This window comes from Ruditapes philippinarum, unplaced genomic scaffold (assembly GCF_026571515.1).
Source record: "Ruditapes philippinarum isolate M1 unplaced genomic scaffold, ASM2657151v2 ctg543_1_1_1_1, whole genome shotgun sequence".
Taxonomy (NCBI): domain Eukaryota; kingdom Metazoa; phylum Mollusca; class Bivalvia; order Venerida; family Veneridae; genus Ruditapes; species Ruditapes philippinarum.
The window spans coordinates 7,883-31,080 of NW_026866330.1; the positions used below are offsets into that span (position 1 = coordinate 7,883).

The 23,198-nt window shown below is 33.5% G+C and overlaps 1 protein-coding gene across 1 annotated transcript in view; it reads left to right on the forward strand.

Annotated features, from left to right (window-relative positions):
• The first annotated feature begins 6,971 nt into the window (after positions 1 to 6,971).
• LOC132732172 (mitogen-activated protein kinase 1-like) overlaps positions 6,972 to 23,198 on the forward strand; it is a 32,008-nt gene continuing 15,781 nt past the window's right edge. The window contains exons 1-3 of the mRNA XM_060718542.1: positions 6,972 to 7,131; positions 10,055 to 10,181; positions 18,664 to 18,719. Coding sequence (XP_060574525.1) covers positions 7,016 to 7,131; positions 10,055 to 10,181; positions 18,664 to 18,719 — 299 coding nt within the window. The 5' untranslated portion in view covers positions 6,972 to 7,015. The remainder of the gene's footprint in view (positions 7,132 to 10,054; positions 10,182 to 18,663; positions 18,720 to 23,198) is intronic.

The following is a 23,198-nucleotide window of genomic DNA, read 5'->3' on the forward strand; positions in this document are numbered from 1 at the left end:
AAATATTTTTAATGGGAATTTCTTATTGCATACTAATTTGATAAAGTTGCAAAAGTCATAACATAAATTTTCATGGTGTAGTTTTTGCAGGAACCCGGGCAATATTTCCATAATCTCTTCAGTCATGGTCTCCAATGTGCTTTTATTAAACAATCTTTTGCGAAAGTTTGACTTCATATTCTTTTTTTAATGTGGTGCGTTAAGCATATCGTCCTGAAATACAGGGAGGCGCTGATCCATTGGCGTACTGCTGATATCAGAAGACTAAGTTGGGCGCTCTCCAGTTGCTGCAGTATCTTCTGGAAGTATATGCAGCTTTGCAAATTTCGCACGTTGCTTTGGCTTGTTCAGACATAGGTTTGAACGTCTTCTTTTTCTGAAAGCAAACATTAATATCAAAAGTAAACGGTGCTAAAAAAACAGAAAAATGCGGTGATTTTAAGGAGGAAGAATGCGGTGCCCTAATCTTATGATTGACAAAGTTGTGCGGTGCCTTAAAATACACACGTGGAAACATCAAAATCGTACCAAATATACAAAAAAACGGGTTATTTATGTATTGTAACTTGTTCATACGACAACAATGTACATATTTATATTGTATTTTGGCCAGTTATATGAACTGAACGGACTAGAAATACGTTATATTTCGTAATCAAAGCAAGATTTTTTTCAGTATGCCCTAAATGTTTTCACTATCCTGACTTAATTAATGAAGCATTTTGCATGTAGTAAGGATAAATAAGTTTCAAATTAAATGGCACATTCGATGAAAAAGAAAAAATGATGATTTTACCTTGTTTTGAGCAAATTATCTGCTGTTTTCGTCTCGGTTACAGACTTGCTGTCCATTTTGTACCACAGAAATATACGGTGTCTCGGACAGAAGTATGATATTTTGACGTTGCGCGGAAAAGTTGTGGTAATCGCCCTATCACCGTGAAATAGTGAAATATTAGCAAATTTCTTTTACAATGTTTACTTAACGAATTTCCAGGTTTTTATATACCATCCATGTATTTGAAGGGCTCCAATGTCCAAAAGCTTAGGAAAATCTTACATTGATCAACTGGGGCACGTAAAACGAAAACATTTGAGTCGCGTCATGACAAAACCAACGTAATGCGTTTGCGACCAGCATGGATCCAGACCAGCCTGCACATCCGCGCAGTCTGATCAGGATCCATGCTGTTAAAAAAACTGATAGCGAACAGATGGATCCTGATCAGACTGCGCGGATCCGGAGTCTGGGCTGGATCCATGCTGGTCGCAAACGCATTACGTTGGTTTTGTCATGACGCGGCTCATATGAAAAAGTTAAATAAAACGAAGAAATATATTCAATATTAAGTTGAAAATCGGTATTTAGCGCTATTCTTAGCCCAGTTTTAGTCGCTTTTACAATAATGTGAGGTTATTATACAGTACGGTTGAGTACAATACAGAATTCTATTGGACGAGTACACAGCTGTCTAACATAATTATATTGGACGAGTCACTAGCCGAATCTGATATGATTCTACAGCTGTGTACGAGTCCAATAGAATCAGTATTGTTCTTAACAATGTATATACCTCTTTATTTCACTTTTTTGGCAGAACTTTGTTTAATTACCTCTAGTACAATGAGTATTGATCTGATTGTTCACCCTGAAAATGAAAATGAGGCTGGAAGGAGTAGGATATGCATTTTTTATAGATAGTTTGGCTATGAAAACAAGGTTATATTGGATCGATATGTTTGATATAGATATTTTGGACTGGGATATATAAACAAGGCTATTTTTCACTCAAGAAACGAGCTAAATCCGACAATGATTTCTATTGGAACATCACTCGGGTCAAATGCTGAAAGTTTATTGGTTATAATGTGTAAGGTCTGAAATAAAACAACTTATTTAGTATGAATGCCTACACAATGTATGTTGTAAATAGGGATGTGTGGCGAAGACACCTATCAGGGTCTTAGACAATGCCCCTAACAAAATGGTATGTTTGTTACACAAGAAATATTTTATGTCTGTCAAGAGCTAATAAATCCGACTAACAGGGAAGTTTAGAGATAATTATATTTCCACGCGTTAAGTCTTTATTTTCTTCCTTTCCATTCCATTTGATATTCATGTTACACTGTTACTCGTGAATGAATAGACTGATAAGGGAGAAAACCAGTAATGGTAATTACTATTATACACTCTGGGGGTTATCTCGCTTCTCTTCGAATTCTTCTTATTCATCTACATATTCGGCCGTGGGTATCGACAAAGGGTATATATAAACATACATATAGATAATTCCGCCAATATTTTAGCTCCATGCCAGGACATAGACCTATTTGATGTTAACATGAGTCGATAAAATTAATTTATAATAGGCCATGTATGTTAATAACTATCGCCTCACAATGATGTCATCTAATAATACTCCAATATGGACATTCAAAGTTATGTGATAAACATCAAAATGCCGCTAATTAATGCTTTCAAAATAACTAAAGTTTGTTCTTATAGTATAGTATATACGACAATTGATTAACATGTAATCAAGATAAATGTTAATGTATACCATATGTTGGTCCAATGGATAACCTGTATAATTTCCCTGAAAAATGTATTTAACAACGTAAGTCAAAATTTAAAAAAAAAAAAACTCTTAATATATAAAGAAAATCTAAATTCGTTTTAAAAAGTCTTTACTACATGACCATCTTATGATATATTTAGCAGTATATACGTACAATGTTGCCCTGTCGTATATTGTGAAATTAGGCCTTTTTTAATTTTTATACCAAAACTTAATAGATTGATTATAATCTCGGGTGAGTAATTGAATACTCAATATCCTTCGTAATATACATGTTTCTTGTGTTTGTTTTGGTAAAGGTTTAGTATGTTCGTAGATTTATTTGTAAACACCCCTTTTAGGGGTCAACAGAGCTAAAAATAGAAAAACTTTTAAACATCTTCTACTACAGAACTAATTGGTGGATACTAGTAATCACCAAACTTTGTCTGTAGCATTCTTGGGTAGTCTTTTATCAAATTTGCTCATATTAATTTGATTGGCCCCTTTTAGGGGTCTCTAGGACTAAAAATAGAAAAACCTTTAGACATCTTCTTCTACAGAACTAATGGATGGATGATCACCAAACTTTGTCTGTAGCATTCTTGGGTAGTCTTTTATCAAATTTGCTCATATTAATTTGATTGGCCCCTTTTAGGGGTCTCTAGGACTAAAAATAGAAAAACCTTTAGACATCTTCTTCTACAGAACTAATGGATGGATGATCACCAAACTTTGTCTGTAGCATTCTTGAGTAGTCTTTTATCAAGTTTGCTCATATTAATTTGATTGGCCCCTTTTAGGGGCCGCTAAAGCTAAAAATAGAAATACCTTTAAACATCTATATGTAGAGAACTAATGGATGGATGATCACTAAACTTTGTCGGGTAGTCTTTTTATCAAATTTGCTCATATTAATTTGATTGGCCCAGGTCATGGCATTTCTTCAAATTATTGTTTAAACTTATTCAATGCTCAAATTAAATATCAGAAAATATTGACAATGGATAATTTCCAACTCTGAAAAGCAGTTGTTTCTGGTGAGCGACTCAGAGCCATCATGGCCCTCTTGTTTTGTTATCGTTAACTTTAACTTCACCTTCACGGGGGAGGAAGTGTTACACGAAGGATGGAGTTCTTATGATAACTTGTTTGGAGTTCTTATGATAACTGTCACGGAGTTCCTGGAAAACGTTACGGATTTCTGTGGAAAACTTTTCTATATACTTGGAGAACTCATGTAAAAAATGATCATTTTTACTTTTAAATGGGGAGTTTGAGGTGCTAAATTAAACTTTGATAATTAAGCTTGCTCTACATATTGTATAATATTTCAGAAAAACCTTTTAGTCCATTTTTCATCGCCTTTTTAAAAAAAAAATCTGGTAGTTTTGAGTAAAATGTCCAAATTACTTCTCATTCGTACATATTGACCTTTTCATTTGTGATCTTCTTCGTTGCTATACATAAATATACATAATTGTAAACATAAAGCCCAAGCTAATAAATTTATACCCGATTTTTCAAATGTCACGAAGTTCTTGTGATAACTCAAAATATGTCCTGGAGTTCTTATGATAACTTTTGTTACTGCCAGTGTGTTTCTTGTGCTTAATTAAGGCACATTTAAGCGTAGTTTATTAGTCAATAAGTGTGTAAGTCATTAGGAAGCATAGTACGCGTATCATTTGCACACACATTTGGTTATATAACGTTATTTTGAGCGTATTTCAGTTCAAGAGATATTTTTCTTACCACCGTTTCGTGTGGGTTTTTTGTGTTTCTTTGTTTTTTTTCTTCATTTTATTGGAATGACTGAAAACATACTTGATGAAGAGCATTTACTTACAGGATAAAATACGCTTTGCATTTAATATTTAAGCATGATTTCTTCATGTATACATTATTCCTGGCAGTTTTAGAGAACATTAAGTAATTATGCTATCGGTTTGCCGAAACAAATTACATGTAAATGGTTTGCAGCACAATAGGAAGTAGTACGTAGTCTACTACCTTTATCTAAATTTAAAGAGGGGGTGGCATCTTTAGGTATTCAATGGATATCTTAATTTCTAAAAGGTATCAATTTTGTCATAGAAACGTATAAAGTTCTATGAAAATGATATGACAATAGAAAGTAAGTTTTTTGTGTTTGTTTTGGGTTTTACGTCACATCGACACAGTATAGGTCATATCGCGACGTTCCAGCTTTACTGGCGGAGGAAGACCTCAGGTGCCCTTCCGTGCATTATTTCAGGCACGAACGGGTACCTGAGTAGAACCACCGACGTTCCGTAAGCTAGCTGGATAGCTTCCTCACATTAAAGAATCCAAAGTCCCTGTCGGGATTCGAACCCACAGCGGTAAGAAAGTAAGTCTTTAATAATATATGTGAGTCACCATAAGGTTCATGCCGTTTCTTTCTCTATTATATCCAATGAAGCATCATTTGACGTTCAGAAATCTCAATATTGCGAAAAATTATTGCATACATTTTTCTTATCAAAGTTGGGAGTCCTTCGGGCATTCCCCCTAAATAATCCTAGTTGTGGAAACTTTTTCTGTAATTGACAACAAAAATATATTGTCGAACTTCTTTCGCTCTCACCCGTAGGGCACGTGCAAATATGTTGAAGAGATCGATAGTAATCGGTTGATTTTTTATGTTTAAAAAGATCATACATTTCGGGTGCATGGGTGTGAAGGGTATCCCAGATATTTACTTGTTGTTTATGGTATAAATTGATACAAATTACTTAGCCGCTTCTTGAGGACAGCCCAACTATATATTGTCTGCTTAAGAAAGGCGATTGCTTAAACATGTAACTGAGAAAAAAGTTAAATTTTTTTAACATTTTTTGCCTGGAGGGTTAAGCCATGTTTCTGCTGAATACAGGTGACCGCTGGTTCAGGTTTTCCTGAAGATAGCCCATAATTCACATGTTTATCCTTTGTAGACTGTTTCATGTTCAATCTTTTCTTAAAAAATTTTGGGTTTTCTGACAGCCGAATCCTGAAAAAAATGACAGTTACCTAAAATTTACGTGCACACCAAGCTATATACATGTACCGCATATTAACTTTACTTTGTCATCATAATAACGATATGCATGTCTATTATGCGACTTATATATTTCTCTGTAGTTGCTGTAAAATTCAGCGTTAACATTTCAAAGGAAACTTATGACATAAAACTTTATATACTCGTACACAGAAACATTTAGTGCATTCGTTCGGTTTTATAATGTAAATATGAATTCGCACAAATTTTTATTAGAAAAATATCTTTTTAACTAAAACACGCTCAAAACCAACATTATATATTACCTATTTTGTGTTAGGCTGGGAGTATAAAGTTTCTTGATAATTTAAACACTTATTAAATAATAAAAATACGCGTAAACGGTACCGTAATTAAGCACAAGAAACACACTGGCAGTAACAAAAGTTATTCATAAGAACTCCAGGACATATTTTGGGTTATCACAAGAACTCCGTGACATTTGAAAAAGCGGGTATAAATTTATTAGCCTGGGCTTTATGTTTACAACTTTCCATTATCATTAGGTAATTAAGTATAGCAACGAAGGAGATCACAAATGAAAAGGTCAGTATGTACGAATGAGCAAATAATTTGGAAATTTTATTCAAAAACTACCAGATTTTTTTAAAAAGGCGATGAAAAATGGACTAAAAGGTTTTTCTGAAACATAATATAATACGTAGGGCAAGCTTAATTATCAAAGTTTAATTTAGCACCTCAAACTCCCCATTTAATGGTAAAAATGATCATTTTTTACGTGAGTTCTCAAAGTATATAGAAAAGTTTTCCACAGAAATCCGTAACGTTTTCCAGGAACTCCGTGACAGTTATCATAAGAACTCCAAACAAGTTATCATAAGAACTCCATCCTTCGTGTAACACTTCCTCCCCCGTGACCTTTAAAAGTAAAGAAACAACAGCTATAGTTAGTCAGTCAGTCGGTCGGTCGGTTGTTTCGCTAAGTCCTGGGGCTTAAAATACTAGTTATTAATTAGATCTAATTAATAGTCCGATCTTTCGATCGACCTGCGGCATCAATGATTTTGTTATAGAATTAAGCATTTTTCTTCTTTCTTGTTGTTTCATAACCATTTACCGTTTGTACATACATTTCATTTACCATTCCCATATCTAAAATAGCTAGAGTTTTTGGTACATGTATCGTGTAGATCTATAATTATATACAGATCTAAAGTTCATGAAATCAAAGCTTCATTATGAAATATAACAAAATATTTTATGGCGTATTAGTATATAATATTTCATTCTTTTTAATTCATAAACCATAATTTATGCAGATTCGTGAACATCGTTCGGATGCCGTATCAGAAAATCCGCTAATAATAGAATTTCTAGCTGACGTGACGTATGTCTGGAGTCACGTGACCAAACTTGACTATCAACAAGCAAGATGGCGGCTGAAGTTAGGAATCCTAACCAGGAGCTGGTGAAAGATAATATATTTGAAATAGGACCACGTTATACCAATTTACAGTATGTTGGAGAGGGTGCTTATGGAATGGTTGTGTAAGTGCTGTTTGTAATAAGTTTTGTTTTAGATGCATTTTCACGCAATTTACCTAAAAATCAAGTGCCATATTTTGTCAGGATTTTTTCGTGCAAAACATGTGAGATAACCTACTTATTTTGTCTTTGTAATTTGAATAAACATTACGAAGACATGCAAATAAACTACTAGCCTGATCAAATTATGTACATTTATAAATGACTGCTAAGTATTTACGGTCTTTGAAATCTTTATGCAGCTTGAATTTCAAACAGGTTTAAATGTGGTGGGTGGGGTAATTCACTAATTCAGTAATTGTACTTTAAAATTTGCATGTTGTGCACATTTATATAACAATACTTGATACCTTTGTTACTATAAAGATAATGTATTATTCATGATGTAAAAATGTTGACGGATATTCATCTGTGACTCTAAAATGTTAGGGAGAAGTGACTACTCCTTCAGGTTCAACAGTAGTCCAACAGGTTTTAGACGTTACAGGCTTGTTATAGATTTTGTCAGTCAAGCCTGCTTTGCCCAAAAGCAAAAATATCTCAAAGAGACGTCATATTGATAGGACTAGTTCATCAGTTTCTTACTCTAACTCTGTTTTCCTACTGGCCGATGTAATACTGTATTAAAATCTAAACATTTGAAAGAAAACAAAAAATTAGTTTCCATCAGTGTCCTGATGAACTTTACCTTTGTGCAAGTTGCTACAGCACAGGTAATGCTTAAATGCTCTAATCCTTGTCCTTATGTATCATATTGAATGACACTTTCACATGCCACTGACTGACTGAGGCAGCTAACTGAGATTTAATGTATTTTAAAGAAAATTTGTGTAATATAAATTTTAAATGCACAGCTGTCATGAACTACAGGTAAAAATGTATAGCAGGCTTCCCGAAAGTTTAAAAAAGTGTCAGACATTAGGTCTGACAAACCATGAAAATCTGTCAGACCGAATACAATTAATCAAAATCAAATGAAATCTTGTGTTTGTATTTCTAAGACACTTAACAGTTTATTTTTTCGCCATAAAAATCGGCACAGTCCATACAGCGCATTTTTACCTCTTTCCTGTCATACACCAATGATTCACGGTCCTTCCATTTTTCATTAAATTTTCTCTCAGGTCTATTGTTTTCATATTTTTACTGCTGTTCTGCGCGCTCCTCTGACATAGATTTTCGTTTTTCCCCAGGTTTGGCACCTTTAGTGACGCCATTTTGTATACATGTGACTTGGATAAAAGCCGGACAGTCGGACCGATCCAGAATAAAAAATGGTCTGACCTAATCAAAATTTATTGGACATGTCCATCGGACCGACATATTTCGGGAAGTCTGGTATAGCAGATCATTTGGTCATTATAACAGAGCTTTGATTGATCAGTCGTTCTGCAGTTACTATAATGTGCCTGCAGTCCAAAGAAAATTTAGTATTTCAGTTCTATATATTAAATATTAAATTTGTGCTTCTTGTGCCCAGCAATCTTTTGATTACTAGTTCAACATGTTAACCATCTAGACGATGCTGTCTTATACAGATGAAGAAAAACTTCCTCAGTTCCTGTTATTCAGGGGTCTTTGTAGATTATAATGTAAATGATCTAAATGTGGATGAACATTACATAGGTGGTGAAAAATTCTCTGTAATAGATCTTTGATGATAAGCATTATACAGTTGGTGGTCACACTTACAGAACATGGGGTGTGAAGAAAAACCATTTTGTCCACACAAACCCCAAGGGTGGGATTTGTTTGGCTAAGTTTTGTCCTATAAATATTTTTTCTACGAAAGACATGGAAGCAGTTAGCCTGGGGAAATGTGATTTACGATCGAAGGCCCACCTAGTATACACCCAGAAAATTAGGGGTGTTATTTAAAGAGCTATAACTCATGCAACGACAAACTAGTTTCTAAAAATAGAAAAGGAATTTCCACAAAGTGGTCCGAAGCTCAACAAACAGTTACGGAGCCTTGCTTTCAAAACACCATTACCAATTAAAAACTAACACTCGTTGACAAAGTTTATTGCATAATGAGTGAATTCGATAAACAGGTTTGATTAGTTAAATTAGATAAAGTTTGTGAGCATCAGAGAATTGTGCTGGAGGCAATTTATAATAGTAAATGGCGTCAAATTTTCAACATTCATCATCTTCGCCTCGATTTCGATTTAGTCATGTATTTGTTGGTCACGTGCTAATCGGTCTATTAATAGGATTATCATTAGTCGATAATTACATGGGAAACCCCGCAGGTTTCCCCAGGCGTTGATACTATCAAAACCAGGGATGTTGTGTTATCTATGACGATCGAGTATGAAATAGCGCGCATGTTATGAATAAGCAAAAAATATCGACACCTGAATCCCAGGCTACGAAGCAGTCATTGAAAATTGTTATTTTTCCCAAAATAATTATTCAGAATAGCCAAGTAATAAATTAATGTATATTTTTACTAGTTTGAAAATTTCCAAATTTAGCTGGCACAAACATGCTCCTAAAAGGATGAGAGAGTAACAAGTGAGAGATAAAATAATTCTATAGTCTTAGAGGCAATGTATTCAGTCATACTCATATTCCCAATTGAAAATAGTATATTATTTTCCCAATCCGCTGGACAAAAATTCCCAAATAAAATTATTGAATAACAAAATCTAAAATATTTGAAATTATGGGCTTCTTTACTGTTATCATGTTTAAATGTTTGAAGATGCCATCCTAGCATGTGATTCTTTGCATCCATTTAATCACTGCAAAATTTAACTAATGCATTTTTTCCCCTCTTTGTAACAAAACACCACTGAAATTCCCAATTCCATCGGTATGGGTCATGTTCCCAAAATCCTAGGAAAAAACCTGTTATAAATGATATTCATTAAAAATACTGCTGAACTGTTTTAATTATAAGATATTTCTAAATTTTCAGTTCGGCTATTGACAATGTAACAAAGCAAAAAGTTGCTGTGAAAAAGATATCACCATTTGAACATCAAACCTACTGCCAGCGAACACTGAGAGAGATTAAGATTCTCACAAGATTCAAACATGAAAATGTAAGTTTATATTGTTATATTTATTATATTATAATAAGACATGTTAAACATTTGAAACAACAGCTTGTTTATGCCACCCTTGTAACGGTGGTACTTCTATGTACTATACTACACCATGTATTCAATATGCCAAATGATGAGTTACTTTCTATTTTTAATACATCTACAGATAAATAATGTTCAGGGCTCATCAAGATTGAGTTTGTACATATTTTCTGCATCATATCCCCAGATCAAAGGAAAATCAACTTTACCAAAACTGTATTATGTCACAAGCAATTATTGCACGGTGATGCTGTATGGAGGGTTGTAAACACCCATTTTCCATTTTTGTTTTGGAATAAACCAATTAGAATTGATAAAATCCATGACTAGGCCTGTTCTGAAAAGTATGCAAAAGACACTCTGATAGTTGAGAACTTTAGATGTTGATTAGTGAAACATGTTTGTTTACTAAATTATCATGCTATATACTAAGTATAGAATATCACGATTGCTGTAATTAGCTAGTAATGTTACTATTGTACAGTATATTAAATATATTTTGTTAGTAATAAAGCTATTAAAAATGTATGGATATTAAATTTTCATATCATTTTATAGTTATATATAAATGCTTTAAGAGATGATACAAGATGATTCATAAGAATTGTAATCATACTAATGTCATCTTATAAACTAAGGTCATTGTCATTTAGACCCAAGTGTTCCCAGTAACAATATTTGTACCATCAGCATTTTCAGCTGTTACACACTTACAGCTTCTATAAATTGTACAATATTACATTGATCACAAAATTGTATTGACATATATTTTAAAAATACATGTATAAAGTATTGTACTACTTAACTACTTTAATATTCTTGGCTTAATAAAAGCTCATGAACAAAATATGTCCTTTTAAATGCTATAATATAAAATATATATAGACAGAAAAATCACAAGTCGCAGCCAGGTCTCCAGTATGCTATACAGGGTTCTCGGGGACGCTTATTTCGGCGTCCTGGTACGCATGTTTATTACAGCTGGACGCAAATATTTCAGAGCAAGGATTCCGTGTACGCTTAATTTTGCCTGGGGACGCATTAATATTACCGATTGTTTACAACCATAAATACACAAATACGTCAGCGCGTGTCAGTCTATAGGTAGGCGGTCCTATGCACATGGACCAGTGAAGCGATTAGTCAATCAGCGATAAGGCTTTCGATCATTATCATGCGATAGAGATCAGACTAATGCATTATAACACGCACTTTACATGTAATTACCAGATATAACAATAGGTGATAATTCTTTTATCTTTGATCAACAGTTGATTGGAAATTAGCAAATTTTACCAACAAAAGAATTAACTATTGACTATTTACGCCGCAAGTTTTAAAACTGTTTTCTCACATTACAAATGAGTGTAATTTTGAATTATTGTCGAATACAATTATGTACACCCATTACTACTTAGTACATATATATTTATATAGTATATAAATATATATGTACTAAGTAGTAATGGGTGTACATAATAAGTCATTGTATTCAGCAATAAACCTTGGTTTCACATGGTTTCAAATTAGAACAATCATTTATTTTTACTTTTTTAGATTAATTATAGTAATATGGCATATTTCTTACAATCCATTTATTGTATATTTGTTTAGATCACGATTTTGCTGTCTGTTGTAATATGGCTACCAGATCAATAAAAGCTCATTTACTTTGATTAATGAAGAGTTGACTTAATTATTGAATAATAAATATTATATTTAATAACCTTTACCACCAACACTAGCATTTCAGTGTAAGTTGTACTTTGTACAAATGTATTTGTTCTTTTCAAATATACAAATTTGAAAAATGATTGTTTTAACATTGGTTTTTTGTGGAATCATATAAAATCATAAGGAAAATTAGCATGTACAATATAGGTGGCAACGATGCCATTGGAAGTCTGGAAAAATTTAACGCTTGAAAAATTCCCGTGAGTTTGGTTGAGTGTTTTGTTATGGTAGACATTGACTGTTTAGATGGCAGTGATTTGTCCCATGTTGATACTTGCTATTGATTTATCTATCCCCCCCCACTCTCCTCCCTCCTTGCGTTATAAAGCTTGCTCTGTCTCACTGGCAGGAAATTGCCTGAGATCTTATACCTTTTTGATTGTATTGTAAGGTCAGTGTATGACACTTGAAATAAATGTACAATAAGGAAAATAAATGTCAGAAATATTTGTAGAACTGTTCCGAGTTGTTCTGCCTTGTTGGGTGTGTATAATGTTCGAATGTCACATGCAGACATTCTGTTGTAATATTATTAATTTACCGATGCTGTGTGCATGGTCCCCACCATCCCTTGAGCGTACAAGAAAGTTATTTCTGTAAATATGTGATAATCAAGTGAGTTTATTTTGTTAAGTTTGCAATATTTCATGTACTTTGTAGGATTGATCATCTAATATTATCAGTTGCTATATAAGGACATAATTACCATGCAGAAGCTACAGATTCAGGGCACCTTTATTCTAAATATTTATAATGATAGATATACATGAAAAACAGAGACCAGGGCTTGCAAACTATGATTTTCGCTTACTTTTGCCCATTTTAATCTGAAGCATTTCTTTACTTGTCCATAATATTATAATATTTATATAGTAAATTTTTTAACTTTTCCACATGTCCGTACAGGCTGTTGGATAACCTGATGGCCACTGACATTTGATTTTTTTTCTCTGCTTTTTTTAACAAGGACTAAAAATAGCTTAAATTGTGATTGTTATTATATATAGTAACATTATAAAACATGTGCTAATTTATTAATATCTAGTGCTGAACAATTTTCCATCCTTTAATTCACTATTTGGGAATTATTTTGAGTAATGCTTACATACTAGTTATCAGATATTGTATAGGGGAACGGTTGTTATTTAGTGAATGTGTGAGAAACATTGGAATAGAGGAAAGGTTTTCATCAATGTAAAATACACTTCTAGTTACTTCAATTATACTGGTAACCATGAGCTCCTGCATATTGCAGCCCTATCTATAATCTTATAAATATGAACATATTTATTATCTTTTGGAACAACTTGTAGACTTAATGCCAGAATTGGCAATCAGATACATTCAGTGCTTAGAAAAGAAAAAAAACTAAAGTAGGAAACAAATGTATTTGCTAATCCCTATAAATATTTTCCTGATATAATATTACAACAGAATAAAGCTGTAGGTAAATAAATCCCCCTCCCCCCTCCATTCCCCTGCGGCTGAGTGGTTGCCTTTAAGGGTTGAGGTATCAAAATTGCAGCTGCTTGTTCGTAAGAGAACTAAATGGGGTCAATTTACTGGAGTCTATGTATCTTTTAGCTCCTGGTGAGGTGGTTTTGACCCCTAGTGTTGCTTCAAGTTTGTAACACCTGAGGTCAGCCAAAATCTTTCATGGCTTGGCGCCATACAACCTAAATTGTGTTGGTGCACCATAAAACCAAACAAAAAAGTTGTTTTAAAATTTAGACCGTTATAATTAGTGATATTATTAATCATTGTAAATTAAAATATAGAGATTGCTTTGGAATGTCTATGAAACTTAATTTAATTAAGTCCAACCAAATTATTAGGTTTACCTTAAAAATTATTTTTTTTGGTTGGTTGAATGATACAGTGTCTTCTCCTATTATATGCAGCACTCATAAAAATGCAACAGTTGCATAGAATTTTAAAAAATATTGAATTTCTCAATTGACTGTTGAATCTTGGTTTTTTTTTCTTTGAACTACTAGAGTCTGTATTCTCTACAGTTTGATATTCAGTGCTCTCCCTAGTGGGTGGAGCAGGTTCACATAAATAATTGAGCCACGTCATGACAAAACCAACATAATGGCTTTGAGACCAGCATGGATCCAGATCAGCCTGCCCATCCACGCAGTCTGTTCAGGATCCATGCTGTTCGCTATCAGTTTCTCTACTTGTAATAGAGTTTGTAGGCGAACAGCATGGATCCTGATCAGACTGTGCGGATGTGCAGGCTGGTCTGGATCCATGCTGGTCTCAAACGCACTATGTTGGTTTTGTTGTGACGCGGCTCAATTTTAAATTAAAAAAGTGTGATACAAACTATGCAAGCAGTAAACTTATAGAATGAAAATAGAATATAGTCCTTCTTTTCATTTACATTATGTTTTTGACTGTAATTTCTAGTTATAAAGTTTTAGAAGAATTGTTTTGTTTAAGTGTAGATATTCAATGGAATGTCACTGAATATTTAAAGCATTGGTGTTTTATGTAAAGCACTTATCTATGTAAGATTATATGTGTATGAATGGATAATTATTATGTTTTTATCCTTGACCCAAATGTTGATTTTATAAACATTGGCCTAAAAGGACAGATGATGATGTTATGTTATTAATAAATTATTGATGTACTATTGTCAATACCAACATGAATGTCTGTAATTTATTTCTTGTTTATCAACCTGTTATTTCTAGGCATTTTTTTATTATGGTCAAATATTACTATAAACCTGATTGTTATTGTTAATGATGGAAATCGGATGAAATTTGTCCCAATCGATCATCGGTTCAGTCGGATGGGACATAATCGATAACTTTCGAATAAAGTCGCGTTAAAAGAAATAGGAAAGTAACATTTCTTACCAAGGCACTTGATTATATTTAGTAACACGAACTTCATTTAGCACTTTTCAACACAGTTTTAACCTTATATAGTCATAATTTTACGAAATAGATTTTATTTTTTCAATGGTTGTCAAATAATACCATTCATATCACATTATATTACTATTGTTTACATCATTTATTGATCCTGTTCAACTCTAAGATGTCTCTGAGTGATTTTTTTGCGATCGGCGAGATGTTCCTAAAAGAAAATAACCGTCAGAATTTATTCCCTTTGATACTTTAAACATTTTCGACGACGTCGCGGAACAAATTTTTGTGAAACGATTATTGTCGTTTTACATAACAGTAACTGATTATCAGGGACTTGCGACAATCGGAACATCACTAGTTATTGTAAACTCTTTTACCCTGGTATTGTCAAATCCCAACTTGTTTGCTTACATTTCTTAATGTTTTACCAATGAAGTCCTCAACAGAATGAATCTGACTGTTGAAATGTTTTAATACCATTGTCAAATCTGATCAACCTCTTCAACCAAGTATTAGTACACAACACAAGGTGCTTTGACTTTTAAATACATAATTATACATGTATCTTATACAATGTACCTAAATCCTGGAGGGGTGTCAGTGGCCTAGTGGTTAAGGTTGTTGACTTTTAACTACTAATGCCCCTTACTGCTATGGGTTCGAATCTCGACAGGAACTTTAGATTCTTTCATATGAGGAAGCTTTTCTTAGTGGTTCTACTCAAGTGTCTGTTCATGCCTGAAATATTGCATCCCTCATGAAAACATCTGTCTGAATCTGTCTGATTTTTTCTGAGTTTGTCTGAATTCATACTGAATATTTCTGAACGAAAATCTCTTAGAAGGGTATCTGAGGTTTTCCTCCACAAGTGAAGTTGGAAAGTCAATCTGAAACCATTATTGTGTTGGTCACATGCAACAAAAAAAGACTTAATTCTTGACGAAATTTTATTTATCTTTAATTGGGAAACGAGAAATTATTAAGAAAGAAGAAACTTGTATTATATATTGATCATACAGATGACTTGAGAAATGACAATAGACACTTGGCAGGCTGTAAGGCAACTTGTCCCCTGACAGATATTCACATTTGATTACATAAAACCCATTTCCATGCATAGTACGTGATGTGACAAACATTTTGTGAGTTGAAAGGATTTCAACATTTTCTGAGAGAGGTATTAGTGGAGAGTATTTACATGTCATTAGTTTGGTTTGGTTTGAGGAAAAGAAATAAGGCAAATGAGGTGGTGGAATAGGCATTTTGTGCCGTTTGTAATTTACTAGAATTTATTTCTCTTCAATTCTTGATGGGATTTTTTCTTATCTTGTTTTTGTCAGAATGAAGATCAATAAATTACTAAACCTAAAGCTGGATATACATGTACATTGATCAGTAAAGATATCATGAAGAAATATGAAATAAGATCCCATTACTATTGAGCCTTTTAAGTTTCTAAATGAATTAAAACTTTACAATATTTTTAAGCATAAGAACCGTTTTTTTTTACTTTTCATGAAGATTTATCTTATATTATATATATATAATATATTATTTTCCCAAACCTGGACATAATGCAGATATTGGGATAGTCTTTATTTGGCCAAGTGTTAATACATAAAATGAGGATATAAATACATGTACAAATTGCACTTTAAAGGCATGTTATAATTTGCTTTATAACTGTTTGAGATTGTAGTTTCACCTAATCTACTCTGATAAAACATGTAATACATCATGTTTGTCAATAAAGAACTAACTTAAGGAACTTAATTCCTTTCATATATTAATATCATTCCTGTAATAACAAATAAAAGTGATGTCTCAATCTTTGGTTGCCTTATATGCACTGAATTTACCTTTTCCATATTGAGCTTGAATAAAAATTAAATTAACCCTGCAGATTTTGTTTAATAGATTTAATTTTGCCCAAGCCCTATTTTAATTTGGAACAGTCCATACCTAGTTGAAGGGGTTTCAGTATCAGAACACAAAACCTTTGCAGACTGGCTAGTCTCTGCAAAGGCTTATATACAGTTATATATCAATTTTAGACTTCATATAGGATTGTCAATTGATTACCTTTTATGGAATTATAAAACTAAATTGCTGATATTTGTATCCTGCCAAGTTTATTAATTCTACTGCAGTATTCAAACTAGAGCTCCACTATATACAATGTCCTATCTCCTTCCTAGATTTCTATCCAGCTAGTCTACTGAAAGCTGTAGGGCCTTATTCAGGTACCCACTCATGCCTGAAATAATGTGAGCTTTAACCTTTACCATGCTAGAAATCTAAAATGGACAAGTAAAATGGGCTTGTCCGTATTTGTACAATCTAGATAAAACCACTGATGCAATATTACATAGAGGAGTCCGTGGCCGAGCGGTTAAGGTCGTTGACTTCAAACCACTTGCCCCTCACCGCTGTGGGTTCAAATCCCTACAGGGACTTTGGATTCTTTCATGTGAGGAAGCTATCCAGCTAGCTTAGTCGGAACGTCGGTGGTTCTACTTAGGTGCCCGTTCGTGCCTGAAATAATGCATGGAAGGGCACCTGAGGTCTTCCTCGGCACCAGTAAAGCTGGAACGTCGCGATATGACCTATACTATGTCGATGTGACGTAAAACCCAAAACAAACAAAACAAAAACAAAGCAATATTACATGAATCTAGGCACAATTTTAACATACTATCATGGCCTGCTTGCTCATAATATTTGAGCACGTAATTATGGGATCTCTTCTAGGATCGAAGGCAAGAAGATTCAATCCCTTATTAATAACATTTGTGACCCAACATTTGCTCTTGTCTAAGAATGGAATGCTATTCCAAATTATGTTAAGGTCGATGTGGTTGAGAATCATTGCTTTGAATCATAGGAAGAGGTGCACATAATCAGTTTTGAAGAAATTGAAACACATATTAATAGTAAAAAATATCAAGACATTTACAGAAAAATTGACAATTTAAAAAATGCAAATTTCAATTCTGATCCCTGTTGTGTTTATGAAAAAATAAACAGTGGTGTATATCATTGATTATGACAGGAAACTTTGCGTCTTGTTGGCGGATAAAAACCCCATATTTTTACAAGAAAAGCCATAAAAAATTAGTAAAACCCTAATGCATAGTTTCATTTTAGCGTCAGTATATAACTGATAATGATATCCAGTATGCTAGACATAGGAACCATATTGATAATACTGCATGTATATCGATGTGACAGTGATAATTTTACACAAAATATACAATGTGAATGAACATGGGTCAGTATGCATTTGGATATATCAGCTGTTTTAAATGGTTGATAGTATATAGGCTGGCTTTCTAATTTGTCTTCAGTGTTTAATATGAGAAATGATGAGAAAAAATTGTTTGCTGCTGGTTCAAAGCCTGCCAGAGACTATAGATTCTTTCATGTGAGAAATCTTATTATGCAGCCAGTTAATGCTGTACTGATGTGCTTGCTTATGTCTGAAATAATGCAGAGGTCTTCATCCATTAGTTAAATTCTGCCGGCTGTTAGCTCAATAGGGAGAGCTTCACTGGGTTCACTGGTTGGATCCTCAAGGGAGGTGAAATATTTCAGTGGTAATTGATCTTGGACATTATGTCTAAAGGTCGTTTGTCTGTGATTAGTAGTCTGTCACAAGTTGAAGAATTGGTAATTAACTGTAAGCTATCCTGGGAAGCTGAGTGTGCGACATAAATTGCAAAAATATTAAGCAATCATGTAATATAGATATAACTCTTTACAATAGAAAATGTACTGCATTATTTAATCATAATTGTATTTTTGTCTATTTTCAGATTATCAACATTCAAGATATTATTAAAGCCAATTCTTTAGAAGAAATGAAAGATGTGTATCCTTTTACAAATACATGCACAATTTATATTCTTTGTTAAATGATAACACTGTATTAATTGCTCAATCTGACAATTTTTTATTAACGCTGAGTTACATGATGTAATGCTCAATGGTTCTGACAATGTCAGCTTGTTCAAGTTGCAACATTTCACCAACAGCGTTACATTTCACTATTGGAGTTGCTACATTTTATGTAGTACATTTGCATTGAAGTTGCCATATTTTACCACCAGGGTTGCCACATTTCACTGAATCAGAATTGTTACATTTCACTGTCAGTGTTAACCACATTGAACTATGATATTGGATTTACTATATTACCACCAGATTTGTCACTTTTCATTATCACTGAAGCCACAATATTTTACCAGCATAATTACCACATTTCATTACTCCAGAGGCTATCTTTAACCGGCAGAGTTGGCAGATTTTACCATCAGAGTTGCCACATTTCATTATTATTCCAAGGCAACAATATTTCACCATCATATACTAAGTTGCTATATTTCATTATTTTAGAAGCTACATTTCACTATCAACTTTATAGCATTAAACTAGTGGAGTAAGAGTTGCCACATATCAACAATAGAGTTGTCACAGTTTTCACAATTGGTGTTACCAAATTTCATTATTCTGCTGAGAAAATACCTCACAATAAGGAATAATTTCACCAAATTATTAGTGCATAGAATTCCTTTATTTGAAGGTTTGTGTTCAGCTTGACTATTTAAAGAATAAAAAGAGCTATTGTACTTACCAAGGTGTCTGTGATGCTGATGGGTTTAAACGCTTTTCAATTTTCTGTCATTTTTCACAATTTGAATAATTATCCTGGATAAACCCCAAGAGCAAATGATCTAAAATTTTGCACACAAGTTACTTATCAAGACCTACATCAAACTGAGCAATAATCTCGAAAAATTATTTCCAATCTCGTCATGTCAAAAAAGGCAGTCCAGTCCCTTTAATTTAAGGACAACACTTATATAATAATGTTTTAAATGTGAATAATTTTCTATTTTGGGTAATTGAGTGGTTATGGTAAACTGACTGCTCACCAACCTGTTATGATTATTGGTGGTGGGTTGGAATCCTTCCAGTCATGCTGGAAGTTGTCTTATGGAATGAGAAGTCAGTGTGGTTTGAGACCCAACCAAATTAAATGTACAAATGAACAGCTTTGCTGAATAATATTAGTGAGCTGTATTAAAACTGTTTAATGTGTGGAGACAAATGGCAAAAGAAAATTTGCAATAACTGCAAATTTGTTTTGATGAAAGTACAAATTTTCTTTTCTTCGATGATAATTGTAAAAATACAGAAATCAGGAGGAACTGTAAATGTCATTCTGTCAAAGTTATACCATTGTTTTGTTACTTGTGATATTGATACTTATTAGGGCAGTAAAAGGGAAATTGCTGGAGAAATTGACTCCTACCATCAAATAAAGGAATATTTCTAGTTTAATAACCTCCCACTCGTATCATTTGTTAGTGATATGTACTCTATATATAGCAGGCTGTTTCAGAAATCAATGAGTTTATGTAATATACTCTTATATTTTGCAATATGAAAAAGAAAAAAAACACTTTGTTTTCCCTAGAAATTTGTTTTGACTCACTCTATTAATGTTACATTATAGACAGATTTTAATCACACTATGCATGTTTTATTCAGAGCAGCAGAATATCAAGGTCTTATTAGGTTGTCAAGCTTTGTTGGAAGCCAGGCATATTTGTTCATGTGAGGAAGCTATGTAAATAGCTAGGTCCTCAAATCTGTAAGGTGTCTGCCTTAATTGTATCTAAAATAATAAAAGGAAGGAGCATCTCAGGTCAACTTTAACCAGTAAACTGTTGTATGGTCTTTATATAAATATGACTGTAAAACTCATTGCAGTAATAAATCATATTTTGAACATAAAGTAAGATTTACATGTTAAAACTTGCATACATATCATGATGGCATAATGGTCAAACCGCTTGCCCCTCACTGCTGTGGGTTCGAATCCTGACAGGGACTTTGGATTCTTTCATGTGAGGAAGCTATCCAGCTAGCTTACAGAATGTGGGTGGTTCTACTCAGGTGCCCTTTTGTGCCTGAAATAATGCATGGAAGGGCACCTGAGGTATTCTTCCACCTGGCAGTAAAGCTGTTATGTACGTGGCCATATGACCTATACTGTGTCGGTGTGATATAAAACCCAAACAAACAAACATAATTGTCAATGGCAGATAAGTTATGTAACATGTAGACTTAAAGGGACTCAATTAAGGTGTTTTTTTTTTTTTACTAGATGGATCCGGAGATAATTTTTCAAGGTTAATATTTCATTTGATGTAGGTCTACACCAATAACTTGTGGGTAAAAATTCAGATCATTAGTTCACGAATGATTAATCTAATTGTGTAAAAATGACACAAAATTGTAATTCAAAGTTCAAATCGGCTAAGAATAGCACAAAGTACAATTTTTCAATATATTTTTGGGTTTATTGAACCTTTTGGATATCTTTCTGTTTTAGTGTTCCTGATTATCTCTGTATCATACAGTATGAATATAAAATTTTATGTTTTGAGGGTTTTGAACCTCAGTGGAGTTCCTTTAATGCTATAGAATAGTGTCAGATAATACAAGCTTGATCTAAGGATTCTTATGTAATAAAAAACACAATTATTATTACTTAACAAAATAGAGTTGCAATATTGTGCATGTTGCTCAGACAGCATCACAGTTACAAAAACTCTTTAAAGTTCTCTCCATTATTATCATTATGTACATTTTTGAAATCATTGCTGCATTAACTTTGAAAATTATTCTAAAATTTTCCTTTCGTTTAAACTGAAATAGTATAAGTTGATATGTCTGTTTAATGATAATTTACATAATGATATAATTATAATAGCGGCTAGGAGATTTTACTTGCCCTTGAACAGAATACTGTATTATACACAAACTTTGAGACTTTTATTTCCTGATAGCAATGATAAATATATTATAGAAATGAGCTAGAAGATCAGTCTGTAACATCAATTTGTTTTAAGTGTAACATAAGAGACAAGATTTGGAGGAATATTATTCAGACAGAATGTCTGCTAGCTATAGAATAGGATAAATTGAAAGTGCCTGTTGAATGTGTGTCTTCTACAAAATTGTCGTAACTCTATGAAGTCATTGAGTTATTGCAGTTTGTTTACTTTTTATATGCCCGAAAGAATTTCGGACATATTATGTTATACCCCCTGGCGTCCGTCCGTCCGTCTGTCTGTCCGTCCGTCCGTCCGTCTGTCTGTCCGTCCGTTAGCAATTTGGTTTCCGGAGCATAACTTAAGTTCCATTTGGCCCACAATATTCAAACTTCATAGGATGATTGTCCATATTGAGTAGAAGACCTCTATTGATTTTGGGGTCATAAGGTCAAAGGTCAAGGTCACTATGACCTTAAAACTGAAAACGTTAGCAATTTGGTTTCCGGAGCATAACTTAAGTTCCATTTGGCCCACAATATTCAAACTTCATAGGATGATTGTCCATATTGGGTAGAAGACCCCTATTGATTTTGGGGTCATAAGGTCAAAGGTCAAGGTCACTATGACCTTAAAACTGAAAACAGTTTCCGGAGCATAACTTAAGTTCCATTTGGCCCACAGTGTTCAAACATCATAGGATGAGTGTCCATATTTGGTAGAATACCCCTATTGATTTTGGGGTCACAAGGTCAAAGGTCAAGGTCACTATGACCTTAAAACTGAAAACAGTTTCCGGAGCATAACTTAACTTCCATTTGTCCTACAGTGTTCAAACTTCATAGGATGATTGTCCAGATTTGGTAGAAGACCCCTTTAGATTTTGGGGTCAAAGGTCAAGGTCACTATGACCTTAAAACTGAAAACAGTTTCGGGAGCATAACTTAAGTTCCATTTGGCACACAGTGTTCAAACTTCATAGGATGATTGTCGATATTGGGTAGAAGACCCCTATTGATTTTGGGTTCACAAGGTCAAAGGTCAAGGTCACTATTACCTTAGAACTGAAAACAGTTTCCGGAGCATAACTTAAGTTCTATTTGGCCCACAGTGTTCAAACTTCATAGGATTATTGTCCATATTGGGTAGAAAACCCCTATTGATTTTGGGGTCACAAGGTCAAAGGTCAAGGTCACTATTACTTAGAAATTGAAAACAGTTTCTTGAGCATAACTTTAGTTCCATTTAGCCCACAATATTCAAACTTCATAGGATGATTGTCCATATTGGGTAGAAGACCCCTATTGATTTTGGGGTCACAAGGTCAAGGCCACTATTACCTTAAAACTGAAAACAGTTTTCGGAATATAACTTAAGTATCATTTGGCCTACTGTGTTTAAACTTCATAGTATGATTGTCCATATTGGGTTAAAGACCCCTCATGATTTTGGGGTCACAAGGTCAAAGGTCAAGGTCACTTTTACCTTAGAATTGAAAACAGTTTCTG